We start from the raw sequence: 21,384 nt of genomic DNA, 5'->3' as shown, positions 1-21,384 counted from the left end.
GTATACTATGCCTACAAAATATTTACATGTACATATGGATCTGTTTCAATGGAATAGCTTCCAGACTGAATTCTAAGATGTGAGATTTCCTTTACTTGTCTGTAGGGTAGTTTTGTGTTAGGTTATGTTCATCAGAAAGTGTGTTTTGTTTGGGAAAACTCCTGCTGGTAAGCCTTGGCCATGTCAGCATCTTTGGAAAGAGAAGGAAATTTCATCTTCCTTAACCCCATCCCAGAAATTTTGGGTGACCAAGGGGACAGGAGCCAACAAGGATGGAGGCACAGGAAAAAAAATTGAAACATACAAGATATAGATAAGAACAAAAGGAACGTTTCTGTAGATGGAAAGAGCACCCATGCAATACAGTCTCAGAGTTAACCAAAGAGAGAAACTTTGAGATCTTGAGAACATGTGCATTGCCAAAAAAGGTTAAAAGATGCTGGACCGAATCCAACACTAGAGGGCAGGATTTATCCTGAAAGGGCAGAATATAGGCGTGTAAGGCCTAAAGATGTTTTCTCTTTTTCTTTTTATTTTTTTTCTTCAGAAGAATATTTTTGGATCAATACTTCATCCTTCTTTACTGAAACATAATAAAGAAAAATTAATTGGATGTCCACACTGTACTAGTATTGGTACATTCAGTTGCTTCCAAAGCTAACATTTTTCATTTGAGCACTTCTTCTACAACCTGCATTAAAAAAGTACAGAATTGAAGCTCCAGCAAGTCCACGCATGATTTTAATCTTTCATTTTGTTTTATGAAACTGTACTTATCACTCCTGGTCTTTAAAGGGGAGGCCTTTAGGTAAAGAAGTAGATATTCAGAGAAAATAAGGTCCTCCCATCTAGTACTAATTTTATTTTACAAAATTCTTAGCTGCCATAGGCTTGAGATTTTTGTGAGGGTTTATTTTAAGAGCATGAGAAAAAGTGGTGCTTATGTGGGTAGATGTGCTTCAGAAGACATACACCTATAATATATGTCAGGTTAAAACATCTTGAAAATAGTGTGGCATTGTTATTGACCTATTTTTCTGTAATATTTCTGTAACAAACTGTTAGGATTGGTTTTTTTTTAACACACGTATAGATTCAGGTAATTGAAGAAGTAATATTTTCTAATGATAATTCTTAGTCCATATTTTTTCTTCAAAATGCTATAATTATCTAATTTCAATCCATTTAATGTGTGCTAAATTAATTTTCTATTATGCCAATTCTTAATTAAAATGCCATGTGTCACTAATTTAAATGGCTGAAAGAAGTCCAAATATATTTTGTCATCCGAGTTTATAATCTGAAAAACATATTGTTTGTATGACATGGCAAATTTTCCATAAAACCATGTTAAGTACTGGTAATTATATTTTTGTCTTTTAACTCTTCAGAAATAGTGTTTTATGTTGGTGGTTCCATTACTTTGCTTAGGATCAGTGTTGAATTTACAATCCTGTTACAAATGATTTGCTAGTGAGAGCTCATTGATTTTCTTTCTAGACAACTACAATGTCTTTCTTGTCAGGACTTAAGATAATTTTAAGATGTTTAAGTATATTCCACTATAAAGGAAAATAAAGCATATAATTTTCCTTGTTTGAGGGGACAAATTAAACACACAGGTATTTGTTTAATTCCTTGGTTCCTCTTCCCTCCAATTTTTGATACAGTTAATATATGCGACCTTGCTCAGTCATGTAGGATCTCCCTTGTTCTCCATAAGTTCTTGAAGATAATTGCTAATAGTTCATTGACTGCTTCAGTTTAAGTACTGAATTTAATTAGGTCCTGTTCCCTCGAATGTGTCTGCATTTTCTAAATGGTCCTTAAGCTGTTCTTTTCCTATCCTGCCCTTCTCTTAATTCTATTTAAACATGTTTTATCTAGATAAGAGAATGTGTTCTTCATTCTCCTTTCCAGCTAGCTATTTTTCTTTTAATGACAATTTTATTCTACAAGTTTTGTTACTGCCTTCTGCCACATTCCATGGTTTGCCCTTTCATGATATTCACCCTTATGTTTTTCTGATAATTTCTGAGGGAGATGAAATTCCTTTTTCCTGTACTTCCTATTTTCAATAATATTCTAAGTTTCTTTCCACAGGGTAACCTCATGCTAACTTTTTGTCTAAGGCACTGCTCAGTCCTTTGTGCTGACAGTCCTTACTCTTTGTAGTAATAAAGCAAGATGAACACTATAATTTGAACAATATCATGTTCCTCATCACAAAACATTTGATTAAAAATCTACAGTGAGACCAAAAGCATATTGGTATAGGTGTTTAGGGACGAAATGGTCAATTATACAGTGATAAATCAAGAAACAGAGTATTTTCTCTGTTTCCAGTGATGCATGCCTCAAATAATATGTCTTTCATTCAGATTTTCTCCCATGTACTTGTCCAAAAACTTTTTGAACACATGTATTTCACCCCCTAGAAGAGATGTGCAGTCTGTTTAATTGGTCCTCATTTCCTCAGTAACTTTGATCTTTTGTTTTCCTCCTCAAGTTCTAATATTACTTTTTTTAAATGGAAGAGCAGTACTACATGTAAAATTCAGCATGGAAATGAAAGTTTTGAAGGTTTTTGTGTGAGGACAGAATGCTACTCTTTGTTTTGTAGTATTCCTTTCCCAGTAATTCTTAGCAGCTTAGAGTTTCATGGATTGACCTAGTATGTGAGACAGCTGGAGTCCTAACTGTCGAATCAGAACATATCATTGTGCCTGAAAACTCATAATAATGGGGGGTTTTCCCCAGATTTATTTTTCTATAAATTTTGGTAATGAATTTAACATGTTTGGTTAGAAAGTATCATATCATCACTAGGTTTTGCAACAAGTAACAAAACTCTTCTTCCTCATTGCTGTTCAGATTTGACCTGCATCTACCCCTCAACATGTAAAATTGATTGTAAACAAACCAACCTTTTATTTTTCTGCATTCTGTAATAACATATTTAAGTACATGGCAAATATAAAACTTAAAGAGCATATTATAAAGCTTGTTTTCTGCTTTATTGTTTTATTGCTTTCAAGGATTTTTATAAGAGATGATGCAATATGATATTATTATTACCAGCAGGCCACCATATGCTATGATAGTGAACTGTTAGCTTAAATTGACTTCCTAGGAAAGTTGTTGTTCTTTCATCGATCTGATTCTAAAGTAATTTTTGTTTTGTTTTTTTTTAATATTGATACAGAATGCAATAAGGTGGAAGCAGCAAAAATTAATCTACTGGATATGATCTGTGGTCTGTTTGATAACAGCAAGGACAAAAAATTTCAGAGAAAATGTGAGAGTCTTTTAAAATGCTGCTGGGAACTATATGATCTGTGAAGGAGGCCTTCTCTTTTTATATTTGGAGCCTGATAATAAATTGCATTGTTAAATTTCTTTGAAGAAATTTACTGGAATAATGATAAAATTGTGATCATTTATAAAAGTGTCATGTAAGGCCATCCTCTTTTTGTGGTAGGCCAACCTCATTTTGGCTTTAACAGCCACTTTTACAGTCCAATTATGTGCTATCTGAAATATTTTTTTGTATTAGTTTTGATTTACAGATTTCTTTTTCAGTAGTAGTTCCTGTGTTCCATTACAGGAATCATATATTTAATATCATTCCTTTACTTATGTCCTCTTCTGCAATCCTGAATTTTTTTCTATCCCTTCTCTTTTTATAAGGCTCTGTTTGTACAAGAGTTTTGCCTTTGTGTTTTTAAACTACGTTTGGTATTATGACTGTTAACACAGGGAGGCATGAGAAATAAGAGGAAATAAAATAAATCATTACTTTTCTTGCATATGGAACATGAATTTCTGTGACCTCTCAGAGTTTAAATGTTAAATACTTTTTTTTTTTTTTGGGGGGGGAGAAATGTATACTTGTGACAGTTCATAGCCTCCCTTGATCTATCCTGTCTATAACTAAGATGATAATTATGAAATATTGTCAAATAATTGGTTTAGGATTCAGATAACTTTCTGATAAAAACCTGGTTTATTTTATATCTCAAAAATTGATTTTTGCTCAACTCACATGTGTTAAAAACATGTATTTAGTATTTATACATCCGGATTAGTAATGTGTGAGATAATTATTTATATTCTTTGGGTTGTATCCAGATTCAGATTTAATGATAAGATGATTCACTAATCATCTGAGCTAGAATATTGAATAGTGTGAATGAAATCACAGCAACACTAAAAATTTAATTTAAACTGTATTTTTAATCTAGTAACAAGGGGGATAAAAAGGTAAATTACTCCTACCATGAATAATAATTTTAAGTGTTAAAAATCTTCTAAACTATGAATTATTTTATTATGTATTTCACATACAGTAGTCAAAGTCTTTATATCAAAAAATACTTGAATTGCAATGTGACACCTTTCAAATAGTAGGCATGATACATATTTAAATGCTTAATATCGCTTTTGAATTGCCATATTTCTTCCTTTGAAAGAAAACAGAGTAACAGAAATGTGACAGTCAGAAATCTAATCTTGTCATTCTTCTAATATTAAAGAAGGAATATTCCCTGAAACTGAGTAAATATTTCTAGTTTACAAACATGATGAAAAGTCTCTTTCCCCAGGCTGTTGAAATAGGGTACATGAAAGCTAAGAACAATTGCATAAGATCAATACTAATATTTTGGTAACCAGAGAAAGCTGATGTTTAAATTTAGGCTTGAGTGTTTATGTGCAAACATCATGAAGTTCACACAGCTCTAAGAACTCAGATCAAAAGAAGTCCAACATTGAATGAGTACACAGAGTAATCCTACAAGAACAGGGCTTTAATTGCCATGCTAAATAGGTTAGCAAAGATTTTATTTTCATGTTTGTTATTTAAAGAACATTTTCTATCCCATAGGATTTTCCTAAGAGCTCAACATAACTTCAACAGAATTAGTCTGAAATGTTCTCTTTTTTAGCAAAATGACACAAAAAATCTTTTCAATTTATGAAACAGAATAATCAATGCATGTGTTGGAGCAATGCACACAGTGCATCTCAGCTGTATTTAGATATTTTAAAAAGATTTTCACTGTTTAAATCAGTACAAGTCAAACAGGTACTGGAAAGAACAATGAAGAAAAAAAATCTGTGCAAAATCCCGGAGGACAGAAAAATGTTAGGAATCATTACATGCCTACTACTCTAGATCTAGCTATAAGGGAAGAGTACTCTTTATGTGTAAATACAAAACCATTGGTTTGGTCTTCTGCATCTTCCCTTAGTTTTGGGTTGTTAATTTAATGGAAATGTAGCTTTTTGCTAAAGCAAACCAGAGAACCATTTAATATCATCAGTCCAACCACTAATTCAGCATTGCCAATTCCACCACTAAATGACATCCCTCAGTGCCACATCTAAATATTGTTTAAATACTGCTGGGATGGTGACTCAGCCACTTCCCTGAGCTGCCTGCTCTGATCTTGACAACCCTTTCTGTGAACGTCTTAGAGCACCTTCCAGTACCTAACCAAAGCCTTCAAGAGAGCTGCAGAGGGACTTTTCACAGCAGCATCTAGTGATAGGACAAGGGAGAATGGCTTTAAACTGAAGGAGGGTAGCTTTAGATGAGATTTTAGAAATAAATTCTTTACTATAAGGGTGCTGAGGCACTGACTGCCCAGGGAAGTTGTGGATACCTCATCCCTGGGAGTATTCAAGACCAGGCCAGATCTGAGGAACTTGGGAAAGTATTCCTATGCATGGCAAAGGGGTTACAACTAGAAGATCTTTAAAGACCCTTCAAACCCAAATTCTATGACCCTATGATGATTCTATGAATTACAGGGAATGTTTTCTGTCAGCCTGAATTACTTTTGACAAGAGTACATTTCTGTTAGGGATACATATGGTCTTCAATTTAAAGATGGTGGAGATATAGATTCCTAGACTTGGATGGAATTTTTCAAGCTATTTATTGTCAAAATGCAAATAAGATATCCTCAGAAGAGTTTTATAAATCTGTCATGTTTTCTGGATTGTTTTTATGTTGAACAAACAAGAACAGACCCTAAATGTTTAAAAAGAAATAAAATTAATATAATTAATTTTGACATTTTTTATTAGTTATTTGGCTTTTCAATATAAAATAGTTTGTTTCAAAAATTCTTCTATTGAAGAATAAAACCTGAAAGTTACCATTCAACCTTAGATTTATCATTTAGTTGGGGTTTTTTGAGACATATTTTATTAAAACTTAATTTTTCCAAAGAATCAAACAATTTTTAAGTGTTTTATCTGAAATTAGTGGTAATATTTTTAATTTGTGCATCTTTTTGTGCTTGCAAATAAGAAATTTACAAGTCTGAATTATATATTACCATATGCCCATGTGGGCACTCTTGGATGAAAGGTGATACATTAATAACAAAGTATTTGGTTCATCTCCTAAATTTGGTGAAGAGTTTCTGATCATTCTCACATGCTAGATTAGATGCAGCTCTGCTGTCTTGAGGGAGATGGACTTCTAAAATGTGATTAAAATTTATATTCTGATTTTCTGTGGCTCCCCACATCTTCATGAAGTATGTAAATACATGCATAGCTGAAAACACAGGTTTTAGTGTTATTCTGTGGAAGTAAACCGATATCTCAGTAGGAACAGACAAATGCTACATTAAAGCATTGGTATGTATAATTTTGAAATTTTGTTTAGAAATATTCTTTATAAAATTGCTCTCCCAATGTTTTATTTTATTTATGTACTGTATATTTTGGAAAATGCTTTTATTAATTTATACAATCTAACTTTCTCTTAAGACAAATTATTTTAATAAAATAATAATGGGAATATCAGGCACAGCATCATCAGCAGGCCAAGCAAACTCTTACATTTTTTGTCTTGGATGGGGGGGAGGGTAGTTTACATTTTCCCATTTCAAGAAAAGTTTTTGCCTTCCTTAGCAGACACTTGTCTTTTCAAACCAAGACAATTGTGAGATATGTGCCATACCTTTCTGAATATATCTGTCAACAATCTCTTAATGACTGCTTTAAGGGTGTAAACATAATGGATTGACTTCACATATCATGATTTTGTATTCTGTATCAAAATTTCTGTTGCTGTGTCAAGGTATGCACTTCTGCTGGGATTTAATATTATTAGATTTAGCAATATTTGACAGCAAACATTTTCAGTGGTGTTCAATTATGTTAATATTTAATACTACTCAGTGAGTTTAATTTTCTTGTTATCTCGAATGTTTCTGATTTTATACCTTGAACTGAATTGTGAAATATTTAAATACCAAGAACTGTACTTTCTGTACATGCTTATCTGTACTTTCATTTGAAACAGATTACATAATTTCATTACATTTGCAGCAACATAGTTTATATAATCAGAAGTACTTTGTTGTTCTTTTTTCTAATCAAAGGCAAGTTAATTAAAAAAAAATTGCTTTCCATTTAATGGCAAAAAAATGGAGCCTTCATTTTCTGATGGGCAGCCATTTGTATACTATTTTGTAAGATGATTCTATCAGAGGCAATTGATACTTACATTTTCTTTTCTAATACTTATGGTATTCATAAATTTCATAAGACTTGAATTTTTTATAGACTTATCTGGTATAGATTTGAGATCTACAAATTAAATAATTTAAGAAACAGATCTCCTAGGGAATATCTTGAAGTGTCCAAAATGTTAGTTTATTTCCAGCATAGCTAAATGCAGCTGGAAAAAATGTGGTATGCGCTTAAGAAATAATTCCTCAGGGTTTTTTTTTATTATACTTAAGCTATTTTAAACTGAAATTTATTGACTCTATTAGGAAATTATATACTTTTAATCATATTGATAATAGACTTATAAATGGAATTGCAGGTGTGAGAGTGAAGAGATTCTTCAGAACAAGTACTTTGCCAGAAAAATGACCTACGTGTAGTATATCTCCATGGGTAGGATGGAGACTGTGGCTTTATAATTTTACCTTCAAATAAGCTGTAATTTGGTGCAGACATGCAGTTAAATGAAAGTATTTTGTTATTTTCAGCAATGCAGGTATGGAAGTTATTAGCTTGTGAAAGGACTTCAGATGCTAAGTCGTCTTTGAGGCTTTTTTGCATCATTTACCTCTAGTTCATTTTCAGCTGTAAATCTCAGTTTAATGTATAATGCCAAATATTTTGAAAGTACTTCTGATAGTGACATATAAATTGGTTGCAAATATATTCTTCTTATTGTATTTAAATTTTTTGATATTCAGAAATAGAGAAAGGAGGTTGTGGAGATCCTGGAATTCCATCATATGGGAAAAGGACCGGCAGCAGTTTTCTGCATGGAGACACGCTTACCTTTGAATGTCAAGCAGCTTTTGAACTTGTGGGAGAGAGAATGATTACATGTCAACAAAATAACCAGTGGTCTGGCAACAAACCCAGCTGTGTCTGTAAGAATTATTATATTTTTTCTATCTTACTTTTCTGACCTTAACCTCTTGTATTTCTTAACATTTGTGACTAATCAACAGGAAAATCTTCAAAGTAACTTGAAGACTTTGTCCGTCATGGTTTGGTTTCTTTTTCAATTGACTCAGAAGCTCATTTATGGAGAACATCACGCAGAACTGTTTTTAGAATGTTCTTTACACTCATTTTATATGTAATTGAACCACTTAACACTCTTAATGTAAACGTGTTGAATTAGATTCTAAATGTGCTATTCCTAATAGCAGATAAGTGTTCAAAAGGACTCAGTGGCACATACACATTTCATTCTGGCAGTGCAAAGCAGCCTGCAGATCCACATAAGAAAAGAGTGGGTTTTGTTTTTTGTTTTGGCTTTTTTTTTTGTGATATACCACAAAGGTCTGAATATGAATATAAAGAAGTTAAGAATATCAAACAGGAAAAGTTTAGGTAAGATCATTAGTTTTGATTTGTGTTTCAAAAAATAAAATGTATAAGAGAGGTTTGTTGATTTTTTTCAGGGGGGGAGGCATGTTTGGTTGAGGGTTTTTTTGGTTTTTTGTTTGTTAGTTTGTGTGTTTTTGTTTTTTTGGGAGGATATTTATTTAGGTTGGGCTTTTTACCTTTTTTTTCTATCTTTCTTGTAAACTAGAGCAAATCTTTCAAGTACACAGGTATATTAGGCATTTCAGTTCAGCAGATCACATTAAATTTTCCTATAAATAGTCATGCAAATCAGTACTGGATTTGACAGCCATAAAAACCTTTGTGAGGTGTCCTACTCTATTTGGACATGTATGTACTTTGAAGCTATGTTGGTACAGGACTTAACAATCTGAGCAAGATTGCTCTGGTCCAGAATAATTCTCAATATGTCTTGCAAAGCTGAAATGTGTCTAAATAAAGGCATGTAAAGCCTAGGCACAGAGACAGTTCAGCTGCAGCTCCCTTTGAAGACAGAAGTGTTTTTTTCATGATGCTGTATTGCATTGATATAGCTGGATTGCTATATCAGTTTCTGTTGAGAATGTAGAATATTTTACTATGCTTCCAGTGTTACGTATGCACATGGCCTATGAAAGAGCATGGAATCTATAACATCTATTTACATACACTGAGTTCAGTTTGACACATTTGAAGAGCTAAATAATGGTTGTCCTTTGTGTTAACTAATAGTGAGTCTTCCCCTTTCTGAATATACTGCACTTCTGGCTACAGTACCAGGCACAAGGTCAAAACACTGAAACCAGTTATGCAACGTCACGACAAAAATTGGCTCAAAAGAGTAAAAAAGGGTGACAGCTGTGCATCATTTTCATTATGTTCTATGTCATCAAAGGGAAACTAGGGTAAAATAAGTTCAGACCATATATTATTAAGATTTCAATCACATCTCAATTTCCACTGTTATTTACAGTATGAACTTTGTATACTACAGACAAAACTGGCCTTTTATATTTTTTCTCTTGGTAAATACAGTTTAATGCATATTTTGAAAAAAAAACACTTTTATTTGGAGATTGCATCCTAATTTTAGAACAAACCTGCCATTTTTTTGCAAATTCTGGTGCATCAAGAATTACTTTTGCTTTCCTTGGTATTGGTTACATGCTAATCTCTTGCATGCCCTGCTTCAGTCACTCGGATTCACTTGGGAAAGAAAAAAAACCAAAACCTTGGAGAGCTGTTCTGAAAGTGTTCAACATTTTCTGCTTGCATGTGTAGTAGTTTTGAAATTCAGGCCTCAAAATCATCCTTTTCCACAAGAATAAAAAAAAAATAGACAAGCATTTATAAAGTTTGTGTATAGTATTTTGAGAATCCTTTTGTTCTTTCGTTTAGTTTCATGTTTCTTCAACTTCACCACGCCATCTGGAATTATTCTTTCTCCAAATTATCCTGAGGAATATGGGAACAATATGAATTGTGTTTGGTTAATCATCTCAGAGCCAGGAAGTAGAATCCATCTGATTTTCAACGACTTTGATGTAGAACCTCAATTTGACTACCTTACAATCAAAGATGATGGGATTTCAGATCTACCACCTCTTGGCACATTTTCTGGCAATGAGGTTCCTCCTCAATTGGCTAGTAGTGGGCACATAGTAAGACTTGAATTTCAGTCAGATCACTCTACCACTGGAAGAGGATTTAATATCACTTACACAAGTAAGAACTTCTGCATTTTATTTTATACCTATTTATATGCTTCCTTCATAATAATTAAAACAGACAACCTATTTATATTTATAACATAGAAGTAAATTTTCATGATTGTATAATTTCAGTATTTTTAGATGTCTTCCTTGTATTTATTAGTGTATCTGATTCCTTATCATTCATTTATTTTAATTGTGATAGTGCTGAGGAATTCCCTTCATTATTTATTATTTATTTTTTCTTTTTCATACTGTGTAAATGTAGACCCCATAACTAAAGCCCAGATCATTCACATAAAAGTATCCAGTGCATGCAATTTAATATACTTTCCAATAGAAACATCAGAAATAAGTTCATAAAGGTATTAATCTTAGATCTCAAATATTGAGGTTTTAATCAGAAAAGCATAAAAGTAATCATCAGAGCAAATAAACAGTTCTGGGAACCTGCTTTGCTTTTGTATGTTTTTTTCTAGTTGAATGAGGTGGAATCTGAGAATGCAAACCCCTAAGAATAGAGATCTGTTTTCTGCATTCCACATAACAGTTCCACTCTGTGGTTTTTCTAGTGTCTAGAACAAAGCTGAACTGATGCAGAGGAGTTTCCTATAAGAATACACTAATTTAAAATCATTCTTCCATCTAGCTACTGTCCCTTTAAGAATTTTAAGAATACTCTACCCTTGAGAAGGCAATTTGCAAATGTACAAAGTTTAAGTGTAACTGGACAATCAGTCCGAAAGTTTTTAAATGTGGACCTACCAATCATGTACATATAGAGAGCTACTGAGAAAATCATCTCTTCTGTTTGGGGAACCAGGCTAAGAAATATCTGGCCACAGATGGCACTCAGTTCTGTTTATATAAAAATATATTACTAAACAGTACTCTCAATAGAAAACTAGTAACAGCATTGTCATGTAGAAAACATTTTTACATTTGCCATAGATTGCTAACTCTTTTTTATGACTTTTTATGAGTCATTCAAAGACACTACTTATACAGAAGTTATCATTTTAGCTGAAGAAATGATCTTCTAAGAATATAGAAGTTAATTGACTATGAAGTTGTCTTTGAGACCTTTTGCAATGTTCCTGTATTGTGTCAATTAAAATAATAGTGTTTGTGGCCAAGGTGTTTCCTTGCATTATTTAGAAAGATTACCCACGTAAAGCTGGAATTCATTCATTTTAATATTTTTTAAGTTTTAGATGCCTTAATTGGTCTTTTTGCTTTTATTGGAAGGGATAATTTTTCAGTTTTGTGCTTTTAAAAATGGCAGGAAGTAAAAAGGGAAGACATTTCCTATTGCTTTATCATTTGGTACCTGTGAGAAGAGACAAACACTCACTTTGTTACAGCCTCCTTTCAGGTAGTTGAAGGGAGCAGTAGGGACTCCCCTCAGCCTACCTTTCTTCAGATTAAACAACCTTAATTCCTTTATGTTGGAGGCAAAACAGCTGGATTTTGTCCAGAGGAAAATTTAGGCAAATTGTTCTTGTGTATCTAAGTCACATATATCTAAAAACTTCTGAGTTCCAGTTATGTTGCATATGTGTGAATGTTATCCGGTTTGAAGTTGACTTTTTATTGAGAAATTTTCTATATTTTGAATTATACATTACTATGTTATATGTGTTACATATTATTCCAACTGTATTACAACTGAAATATTATTCTCCTCCTCCTCCAAAAAAAAAACCAAAAACAAGATACAAAGTTTAAAGGGATGGTTTTTATTACCCCCATTATTGTGGGTTTTATTACCGGTATTATTGCTATGTTTTTATCAGCCTTTGGTCAGAATGAGTGTCACGATCCAGGCATTCCTATAAATGGGAGGCGTTTTGGAGACAGATTCCTTCTGGGGAGTTCTGTTTCCTTTCACTGTGATGATGGCTTTGTGAAGACTCAAGGCTCTGAATCCATAACCTGTATTATGCAAGATGGAAATGTGGTATGGAGCTCCACTGTCCCACGTTGTGAAGGTAAGGGCACAATCTTTACTTTGCACCTACAGTTTGAATAATGACACTATTTAAATTTAGCTTACTTTTTACATTTTGCACATAAATAAGACTGCTTTACCTGAAGTTATTCATTCATCTTAACACTCTTCCAGTCAAGTGAGAGCACAGTAATAGAACCAAGATAACTTGCTTTTATATTCTTGGAATAAATTAGCATTTTAAAAATCTGGTTGCTATTGTTTACAAGTTCTGATTGTCACCATCATTACTCGTTTGTGAATTATAACTGTTATAACAGTTTTGGCTGTAGCACACTGAAGAACATAATTATTTACCACACAGGAAGTAAATCAAGCTTCTATATAGAAAATCCTTTTTGAAAATTTGCCCCTTTAACTTTCTCAGAATGAAAGTACACATGAATTTCTGTATGTAATATTATAACCTGCAGTACTCTTACTCCTGAGAAATATAGTGGAAACCAGAGCTATGTTTAATATTCATGATATTCCCAAAAATTTCCAAATTTATTTGCTTGTCCTTTTCTAGGTAAATAAACAGACTAAGATGAGCTCTACTTAGGTTTAAAACTCTCTAGAATGAAATACAGAATTTCAAGAAGAATTTCTTGATGCTTAACTGGTAGATCCTAAAATCAAAGCAGATGAGTACATTTAGTAAATGACTAAAGTGTGATTTTTTAAAAGTCATGTTCAGAATGTATACCTTTTTTTAAACAATACATACACTGACAGGCTCTAACTTAAAAGATGTTTTTGGGAGAAACTAATCCAAACCTTCTAAATCTCACATTTCCATTAATTTCAGTGTCATTGCAATTACTTAAGGATCTGGATCATACCACTTTCTGGTTATTTGGGCAATTTGTGAACTCAGTCCTCATAAGACTCTGCATTTCAAAGAAAATTTAGAAATACTGGAAACCCCCCACTCCCATGTCTGCAGTCTGTTAGAAGAAGTGTATGTGAACCTGGATGTTGTACTAGCAAAATTTCTTACCCTGACTATAGCATGTTACACAGGGGAGCAGGGTTTTTCTTTCATTCTTAGAGCAAACCAAACCCAATCCAATGCAGGGAGTAGAGTGTTGTTTTTCATCAGAAGATTTTTTTCTAATTTTGAATCTCTAAATTCAATTATTAAAGTATTCAGTGCAATCTTTGTGCAATTTTTTTTTTGAAAATGCATAGATAAAGGACTGGTGCTAAGCACTTTGAAGGGAAAAAAAAGAGAAAAAAAATCCAGAAATTACTTTTACAGAAAAATATATAGGTACCCCTCAGTTATAATTTTTTTGACCTTATGGAATGTTTACTTGCTTTAATGAGGAAAGGATTAAAATAATAGACTGGTTTGGGATATATATATATATATATATATATATATATATATTGCTCTTTATTTCTTTTATAGAAGGAAGTAGTTATGTTCAGGATATGTTCCCTTCTGATGTGGATTATCTTGATAATTGAAGGAGTTTCTGGACTTGGATTAAAGTATGGACTAAGAATCCTAAATATAATTTAGTTTGCTTCTAGTTGTCTGAGATTTCTGAACAACTGTTGTTTTTTTGTTGCTGCTCTGCTTGTATTTTTTTATTCATAACATTCTGTTAAGCAACACCTGAAATACGATGTACGTGGAGAATTATAATCAGTTGAGGATCAACAGTCTTATGACTGTTCTTGTTCATAGTATGATGTAATTAAATTTAAAAGAACACAATGAAATAAACTGATTTTCTCATTAAGTATACACACCTAATGTAACTGCCATTTTACTGGCCTTTCATTTTGCTTCAAGGAAAATTTGGTGTGTTTCAGGATTTGTGGGTTGCTTTTATTTCCCACTCATATCTGGAAAAAATCCCAAGAGATATGTACAATTCATAAGTGAAATCAAATAACCTCTAATTAGTTTTTTTGTGTTGCTAAAAACATTGAAATAAAACTAGGCATATTAATTTACAACTCATAAATTCATGTTGCCATCCATTTCTATATGGCATAGTAGGTTGGTTTGTCACTATTTAGAGAAACAGAAGAAATCTAGCAAGATTTCCTGCACTGAAATAAGTAATTTTCTGATAAAGATACCATTGAGTTCTTCTATAAGGACAATATAAATGATAGTAAGATATATTTACCTGACCTTGAAAATGTTCCTGTGCTATGCTGTGCCATAGCCTTTAGTAAAACATTACATCCCAAGGCCGTGTGCCATGAGAGCTTAAATTTTTAAAGGACTCATGTTTTCCTAAATTTGTTCTGTCATTTCTGCTGTTGTTCAATCCTGCTCCAAAGTCCTTTAATTTTGCTCTGAAAAATGCTCCCTGTCTAGACCTGTCATTTTCGTAGCCCTCTTGCAATACATTTTTTTAAAAAAAACTTCTTGTGGAGGAGGATCGGGTTAGAGAACATTTAAACAAATTTGACATACAGGAATAGGTCTAATGGGATGCAGCCAAGAATTCTGAAGAAGCCATCCAATGACATCGAAAGGTCATTATCCATCAATATCTTGCAAGGCTGATTTGAACCAGGGAGATCCCCGATGACTGGAAGAAAGCAAATTTCAGTCTTGGAGAATGGAAAGAGGGAAGACCTGACAAGCTACAGGTCTCATCTCTATCACTGGGAAAGGTGATGCAACAAAACCATTTCCAAACCTTGTGCCATGGCTTAAACCCAGCTGGAAATCGAGCCCCATGTAGCTGTTCTTTTCCTCTCCACCCCCTCCTGTGAGAGGGAGACAAAAGGCAGATATTCTGAAATGAGACAGGAGAACAGCACTGAAGTAAGAACAACAATATTAGTAACAAAGTATACAAGAGAGAGTGATTTGCATACAAGAATGTGCTCACCCCCTGCTTGACTGACCAACCAACCCAACCAGGCTCTACATCTGGGTGACCACTGAGACAAAATTCCCCCCCAGATCCTCCTGCTCACGTTTTTACACCACCCTGTGTCACATTCTCTTCTTTTTGCAAGTGAAATTCCTGACTTCTGTCCCCCAGAGACAGTGTGAGTGTTATAGAATAACCACCCAGGTATGCCCACACAGCTCGAAAATCTGCCCCCTTCAAGGCTACTGTGAGAAAATTAACTCCGTCCAAGCCAAAACCAGGATAAAATGAAGAAAACTATGGTGACTGGGAGTAATCAACATGGATTTATGAAGAGGAAATCATGCCTGACCAACCTAATAGCCTTCTGCATTGAGATGAACTGTCTGATGGATGAGGGGAGAGTAATGGATATTCAGTTTTAGTAATGTGTTTGGCACTGTGTCATGCAAAATTCTCAATGACAAACTGATGAAGTAGGGACTAGAGAAGTGAACAGCTAAATGGACTGAAAACTGAACTATTTGGCTGATGGAACTGTAGGTGGTGTCACAAGGTACAACTGGAGGCTAATTCATAGTGGTGTAGCCCAGGGGTCAATCCCCTCTCCAATACTGTTTAAAATCTTCAGGACTGAACCGAACGCTGGGGCAGAATGTACTCTGAGCGAGTCTGCAGATATTGTAAAACTGGGGGGAGTGGCTGGTGTAACAGATGTTTGTGCTACTGGTCAGAGGGACGAGAGAGGCAGGAGAGCTGGGCTGAGAATAAATGACAGATCTTTCCCATCTATTCAGCATTGGTGAGGGTATGTTGGGAGCGCTGTGTACACTCCTGGGATCCACAGTATAAGAAAAATATGGACATATTGCAGTGAGTCCAGTGAAGGGTCACAAAGTTAAGTAAGGACTTGGAGCATCTGTCATACAAGAGAAGGTTGAAAGAACTGTGTTGTCTCATCTGGAAAAGAAAAGGCTCAGGACTCAAGAGGGATCTCATCAATATGTACAGATAATTGATAGGACGGTTTAAAGAAGGTTGAGCTAGACTCTCCTCAGTGGTGTAAAATGACCGGACAAGAGGCAGTGAACAGAAGCTGAAATACACAGATTTCTGCTTAAATATAAAAAAAAAACTTGCACTGTCAGAGTGATCAAGCATTAAGACAGATTGCCCAGAAAGTGTGATGAGTGTCTGACTTTGGAGGAAAGGCATGATCCTAACTGGACATAGTTCTGTGCAATCTGTTGTTTTGAGCAGGAAACGGACTACATGGTTTCCAGAAATCCCCTTCAACTTATGCCTTTCTGTGATCCAACAGAATACTTACAACAGCCAGTTCCACTGAGTTCAGTCATTGCTCAAAAAGGTGTCACAGTACAATGGTAATAATTACTTGGAACAATTTGTCTGATGTTTCCACATAAATGTGGAATCATACTGTGATGTGTAAATCACGTGTGATGTGTCATGAGACAGTATCATTTTTTCAATACGATATTGTGCTTTTCAACAGAAGGAGGGCTGGAAGACCCAAGTGCCATGCTCTGTGTGTTAAAATATATAGAGAGTAATAAGTCTTGATAAGATACATTGCAGGCTTTTTGAGTCTGAAGAAAACAAAGTGCTCATAATACTGTGTTAAACTATTAAAACTATATTAAATTTATATTTCTATGCATTTTAAGTTGACTTTCTGCAATTTCTTTCAATATATAATATATTAGAAATAATCTGTATATTAAAAATATGGTTTTTTTTCCTTTCAGCACCATGTGGTGGACATTTGACAGCATCGAGTGGTGTTATCTTACCACCAGGGTGGCCAGGATATTACAAAGACTCACTTAATTGTGAATGGGTGATTGAAGCAAGACCAGGGCATTCCATTAAGATCACTTTTGACAGGTGAGTATCATAAAGACAAACAAGAAGCAAAGTCTGAGCATAAATACTTGATTTATTATTGAAGAATAAATATACACTTTAAGAACCCAAACCACAAAAAGGAACTTCATTGCAACACTCACAATATGATTCCTACAAGTAGGAAATTAAAGCTTTCTAATGTGCTGTTTGCTTCCATTGTACTCAGCAGGAAGTTCCAGAATTTTAAGGTGCTTTTTTTTTTTCTTATTAAAGATTTCCTAGTATTTATAGATTTATATTTATTTGCAAGTTTGGTTTTTTTTTTTTATGGTCAGAAGCCTGAGTTTCAGGGATGTCTTAAATGAAAATTGCAGTTTTAGTTATAAGAAGGAGCATTTAAATTTTATCAAAGGAAATGCATTGCCTGAAGTTGCAGATGGTTGAATGCAAATGAACTTAACAGTGTGATGATGATATTTCTGAGAAAATTAATGAGAAACATAGACTTCTGTGATATGTGGTGCAGTTAAGGAACTTAATTTTCTGAATTTTAGACAGATGTGCATTAGCAGAATTCTAGAGTTTCGTATGCAAATTGAACTGCAGTGGAATTAAAGAAGAGCTTGGAGTTTACCCTGATATAAAATGGAGAATTCTGATATAAAATGGAGAATTCTGATCACATATAGTTTTTGAAGTACAGCAGATACACAATTTATCTACTTCAACTTTGCCTCAGCATTCTTAGCAAATGGATTCTGTTCCCATTTCCTAATTGTTTCAATTGCAAAACAGTATTACCATTCAGCCTGTTGGTTTTGGTAGACAAAGTAAAAACCTTTCCCAGTTTTCTTCAGAGGTTTATGGAGCTTTTTTGGCAGGTTTAGAAAATTGTGTAACTTTACTAGCTGATATTATAAATTGTATTAAAAGTGTTATGCTTGTTAATAATAGTATAAACTTGCTTTTGAAGTAAAGTTATTTTCTTTTGTCAACATGAACACAAAAATTCCATGAAAAACCTTTTTATTGCTTACAAGAAAAACTGACTTTGCTGTCTGATACAATATTACTAAACTACAAATCAGTAATTGATTTTATCAATTAATGAACAAATAAAATATTTTTTTCAAGTATTAGGTCTAGTTTGGGGAAAATGGAACCTTTTCATATTTTACAATATGACTTGCCTCAAAGACATACCTAATAGAATGAATCTTTGTACAAATGTGATATTAATAATGTAAATTATCTCACTCTTGAGCTAATGAAGCTTTAATGTTGCTAGACAAATGTGCCTTTCCAGAGTCCTTAGAAACTTTCCAGAAGTAGCAGCAAATGACTGCATGACCCTATGATTATTGTACATTGAAACATTTTGCATTTCAGATTGTGCCTAATGCCTGGAAGGGTAACAGAAAAGTAAAATCCAATTGATTCAAATAATGAGGAAAGGGGTAGAAGAATAATGGCTGACCTGAGGATCCTTGGTACTTTGAATATTGATTAAAAATAGTTTGATAATTTATATAACTAACCTCTGTATCCCAACATGATGAAGAATAGTATAACACAGCATCTTTTAAGTCTTTTTAAAATTATCTAAGTACATTTGGAGGACATCCTACCTCTTACTAATATGAGCAAGCTAATAAACATTAAAATAAACTAAAACCACAAAAAGTAACCCCTAATTAGGTACTTTCAGTACCAATGAAGAACTTCCAATAACAAATTGTCTTGATTTATCACTTTAGGGAAAGTGCAAAAACTAAAAATAAAAACCAACAATAAATCCTGTCCAATTCAAAAAAACAATTAATTGCCTTAAACCCTTAAAATCAGACTAGTGAATTATAAAGTCACATTTGAGTTTGACATGAGCAGGAATCTACTGGGAATAAAAATCATTGTCAGAGTAGCAACTGCTGTTAAGAGTCATTTTCTGTTTTCTGTCTTCAGCAAGGTTTTGCCATCCATTGTTGTCATACTGCCCTGCTAAGAAAACTGCAATTGCTGGCTGAGAGCACTTTATTCCTAATTAGTTCCCCTCAAAAACATAACTGTCAAAATAATTGAACTATTCAATTATTGATCTTGAGTCTATTCATTATGAGTACAAATAAAGTATTTAAACCAGCCTAGCTGTATCTGTCTGTTTTCAACATTCTGCTGCAGGATAAATCAATGTATAACCTCTGAAATTATGGAAGGGTACTGAAAAACTGTCAAGCACTTTAGTGATGCCCTCTGTAACTTTCTATTTTGGTAAATCAAATAGAATCAGTGAGTCTTTTGAGACACAAAACCTCATGTGTTTATGCAGCTAAATTGTAGAAATAGTCTCCAACATGCTTCTTGAGTTTGTCAACCATCATTCTCCCAGGTAATTATCAAACAGGGCCAGGAGTTACTGTGTGCAAGCAACCATTCATAATAGGAAATTTGAATAGTATCTCCTTCTTTGAGAGGCTGAAGGATGTATTTAATAGTGTGGACATAGGCCATTCCATTCTACCTGATTTCACTGCCAGAAATGGGTCCTGAAAATGTCTAATGTATCAGCAAACCTGGAAGCCCTGCATTCCACTCTCAGAGTGGATAGAAAGCAGTAAAAGCAATCATCTGGATTTTATCCAGCTTATCCAAATAAAGTACCATAAATTTAGAGTTTTCTGTGTGAAGAACAAGGAATGATACAAATTGCCTAAGTCGGTTTCCCAGCAGTCATTAGCTCTGATAGTGGAGCAAAAGCTTTCTGACTTCTGGCTGCACTTTTGTTTTCAAGTAACTATGAGAGAAGAACTAGAAAGAATACTAAATACTTGCTAAAAATGACCTTGTTCTATATTGATGTGTCTGAAAATGTTGTACAAGACCAATGCTATTTGTTCTGTAAAATATAATGACCTGGATGGGAGCTTGGTCATTCTGTCATCATTGCTGAATGAAGTATAAAGTTTATTTACACTTTGAAGGAATGTCACATACATTTCTCCTTCCTCAAGTGTTTAATATTTTTCACTTTTCTTTAATTACAAGAACATAGTTTCTTATCTCTAGACCACTAAATGTGTCCCATATTGGCAGACAGCTAAGGGCATTCACTTTGAAAATAATACTGTATTGCATAGGGATTCTGCTGCTCTCAGAAGTTGAACTAACAAGCCTTATGGGAATAGAAGAGAAAAATATCACAACATATGCATTTCTGAAAGATGAAAATAAGAATGAGTTTGCATGAAAATATATTTAGAGCAGTATAGATATCTGTATAATAGCACAAACTTCATTGACAGGAAAATTTTTGTGTGCCTTGTTTAGATGCTACAGCATATCAGAATCTGATATAACCACAAACTGTCTTGAAAAGCATCTGATATTAAAAAGTGCCAGTTCAAATTCATCTTGAGAAAGAGCAGATTTGTGCTGTTTGATTAGAACAAGTAGTAGATGACTGCATGCATATCCATTATGAACTGGAGAAATGTGATGTGGTTTAGTATTGGCAGACACATTGACTCTGCTGTTGATTTTAAAGTTATTTTTTCAAGTAAATCAACCCTCATTAGTCCCTTTATTTTGTCTTCTTGTCTATATTATCTGGGGTTTTTTTTGCCACACTAAAATAAACTAAAGTCATGCTTATTATAACTGTAATGAATTTCAAAATGAAGGCTTGATTTAAATCTAGTATTTTTTACGGCTTTATTTCATAGGACAAAAATTATTACTTAAAAGTAAAGTAACAAGCTATTTTAGAATAAAATCTTTGGATAAAAAAAAAAATATAACACTTGGCTATCTATAAAATAGCTTTTTCCAAATAGCAAATATCTAATAATGAAATTGTTGAGATGAAATAATGAAGTGATAGTGAAGATGTTGCTAGGGTGTCCAACTATTTCTTAACCTGAGGGAAAAAAAAATTCTTGGATCTTCATAATGCAATTTTGTGTGAGACAATTTTCATTTTTGTACCCAGATTTCCCACTAAATATCTTTCTGAAGGCCAGTCATATGGCTCATCTTAAGTGTACAATCCTTTATGAATTTTTTACGATACCACAAAGCAAGACAA

General features: G+C 33.6%; 1 protein-coding gene across 4 annotated transcripts in view; it reads left to right on the top strand.

Annotated features, from left to right (window-relative positions):
• CSMD1 (CUB and Sushi multiple domains 1) overlaps window positions 1-21,384 on the top strand; it is a 1,072,055-nt gene that overhangs the window by 813,886 nt on the left and 236,785 nt on the right. For all 4 annotated transcript variants that reach the window (XM_086876027.1, XM_086876026.1, XM_086876028.1 and 1 more), the window contains exons 13-16: window positions 8,235-8,417; window positions 10,279-10,605; window positions 12,389-12,583; window positions 17,204-17,342. In XM_086876027.1, the coding sequence (XP_086732153.1) occupies window positions 8,235-8,417; window positions 10,279-10,605; window positions 12,389-12,583; window positions 17,204-17,342 (844 nt within the window). The remainder of the gene's footprint in view (window positions 1-8,234; window positions 8,418-10,278; window positions 10,606-12,388; window positions 12,584-17,203; window positions 17,343-21,384) is intronic.

Source organism: Cyanistes caeruleus, chromosome 2 (assembly GCF_971803275.1).
Source record: "Cyanistes caeruleus chromosome 2, bCyaCae1.hap1.1, whole genome shotgun sequence".
NCBI lineage: Eukaryota > Metazoa > Chordata > Aves > Passeriformes > Paridae > Cyanistes > Cyanistes caeruleus.
This window is presented reverse-complemented; position numbering and strand designations above follow the sequence as displayed.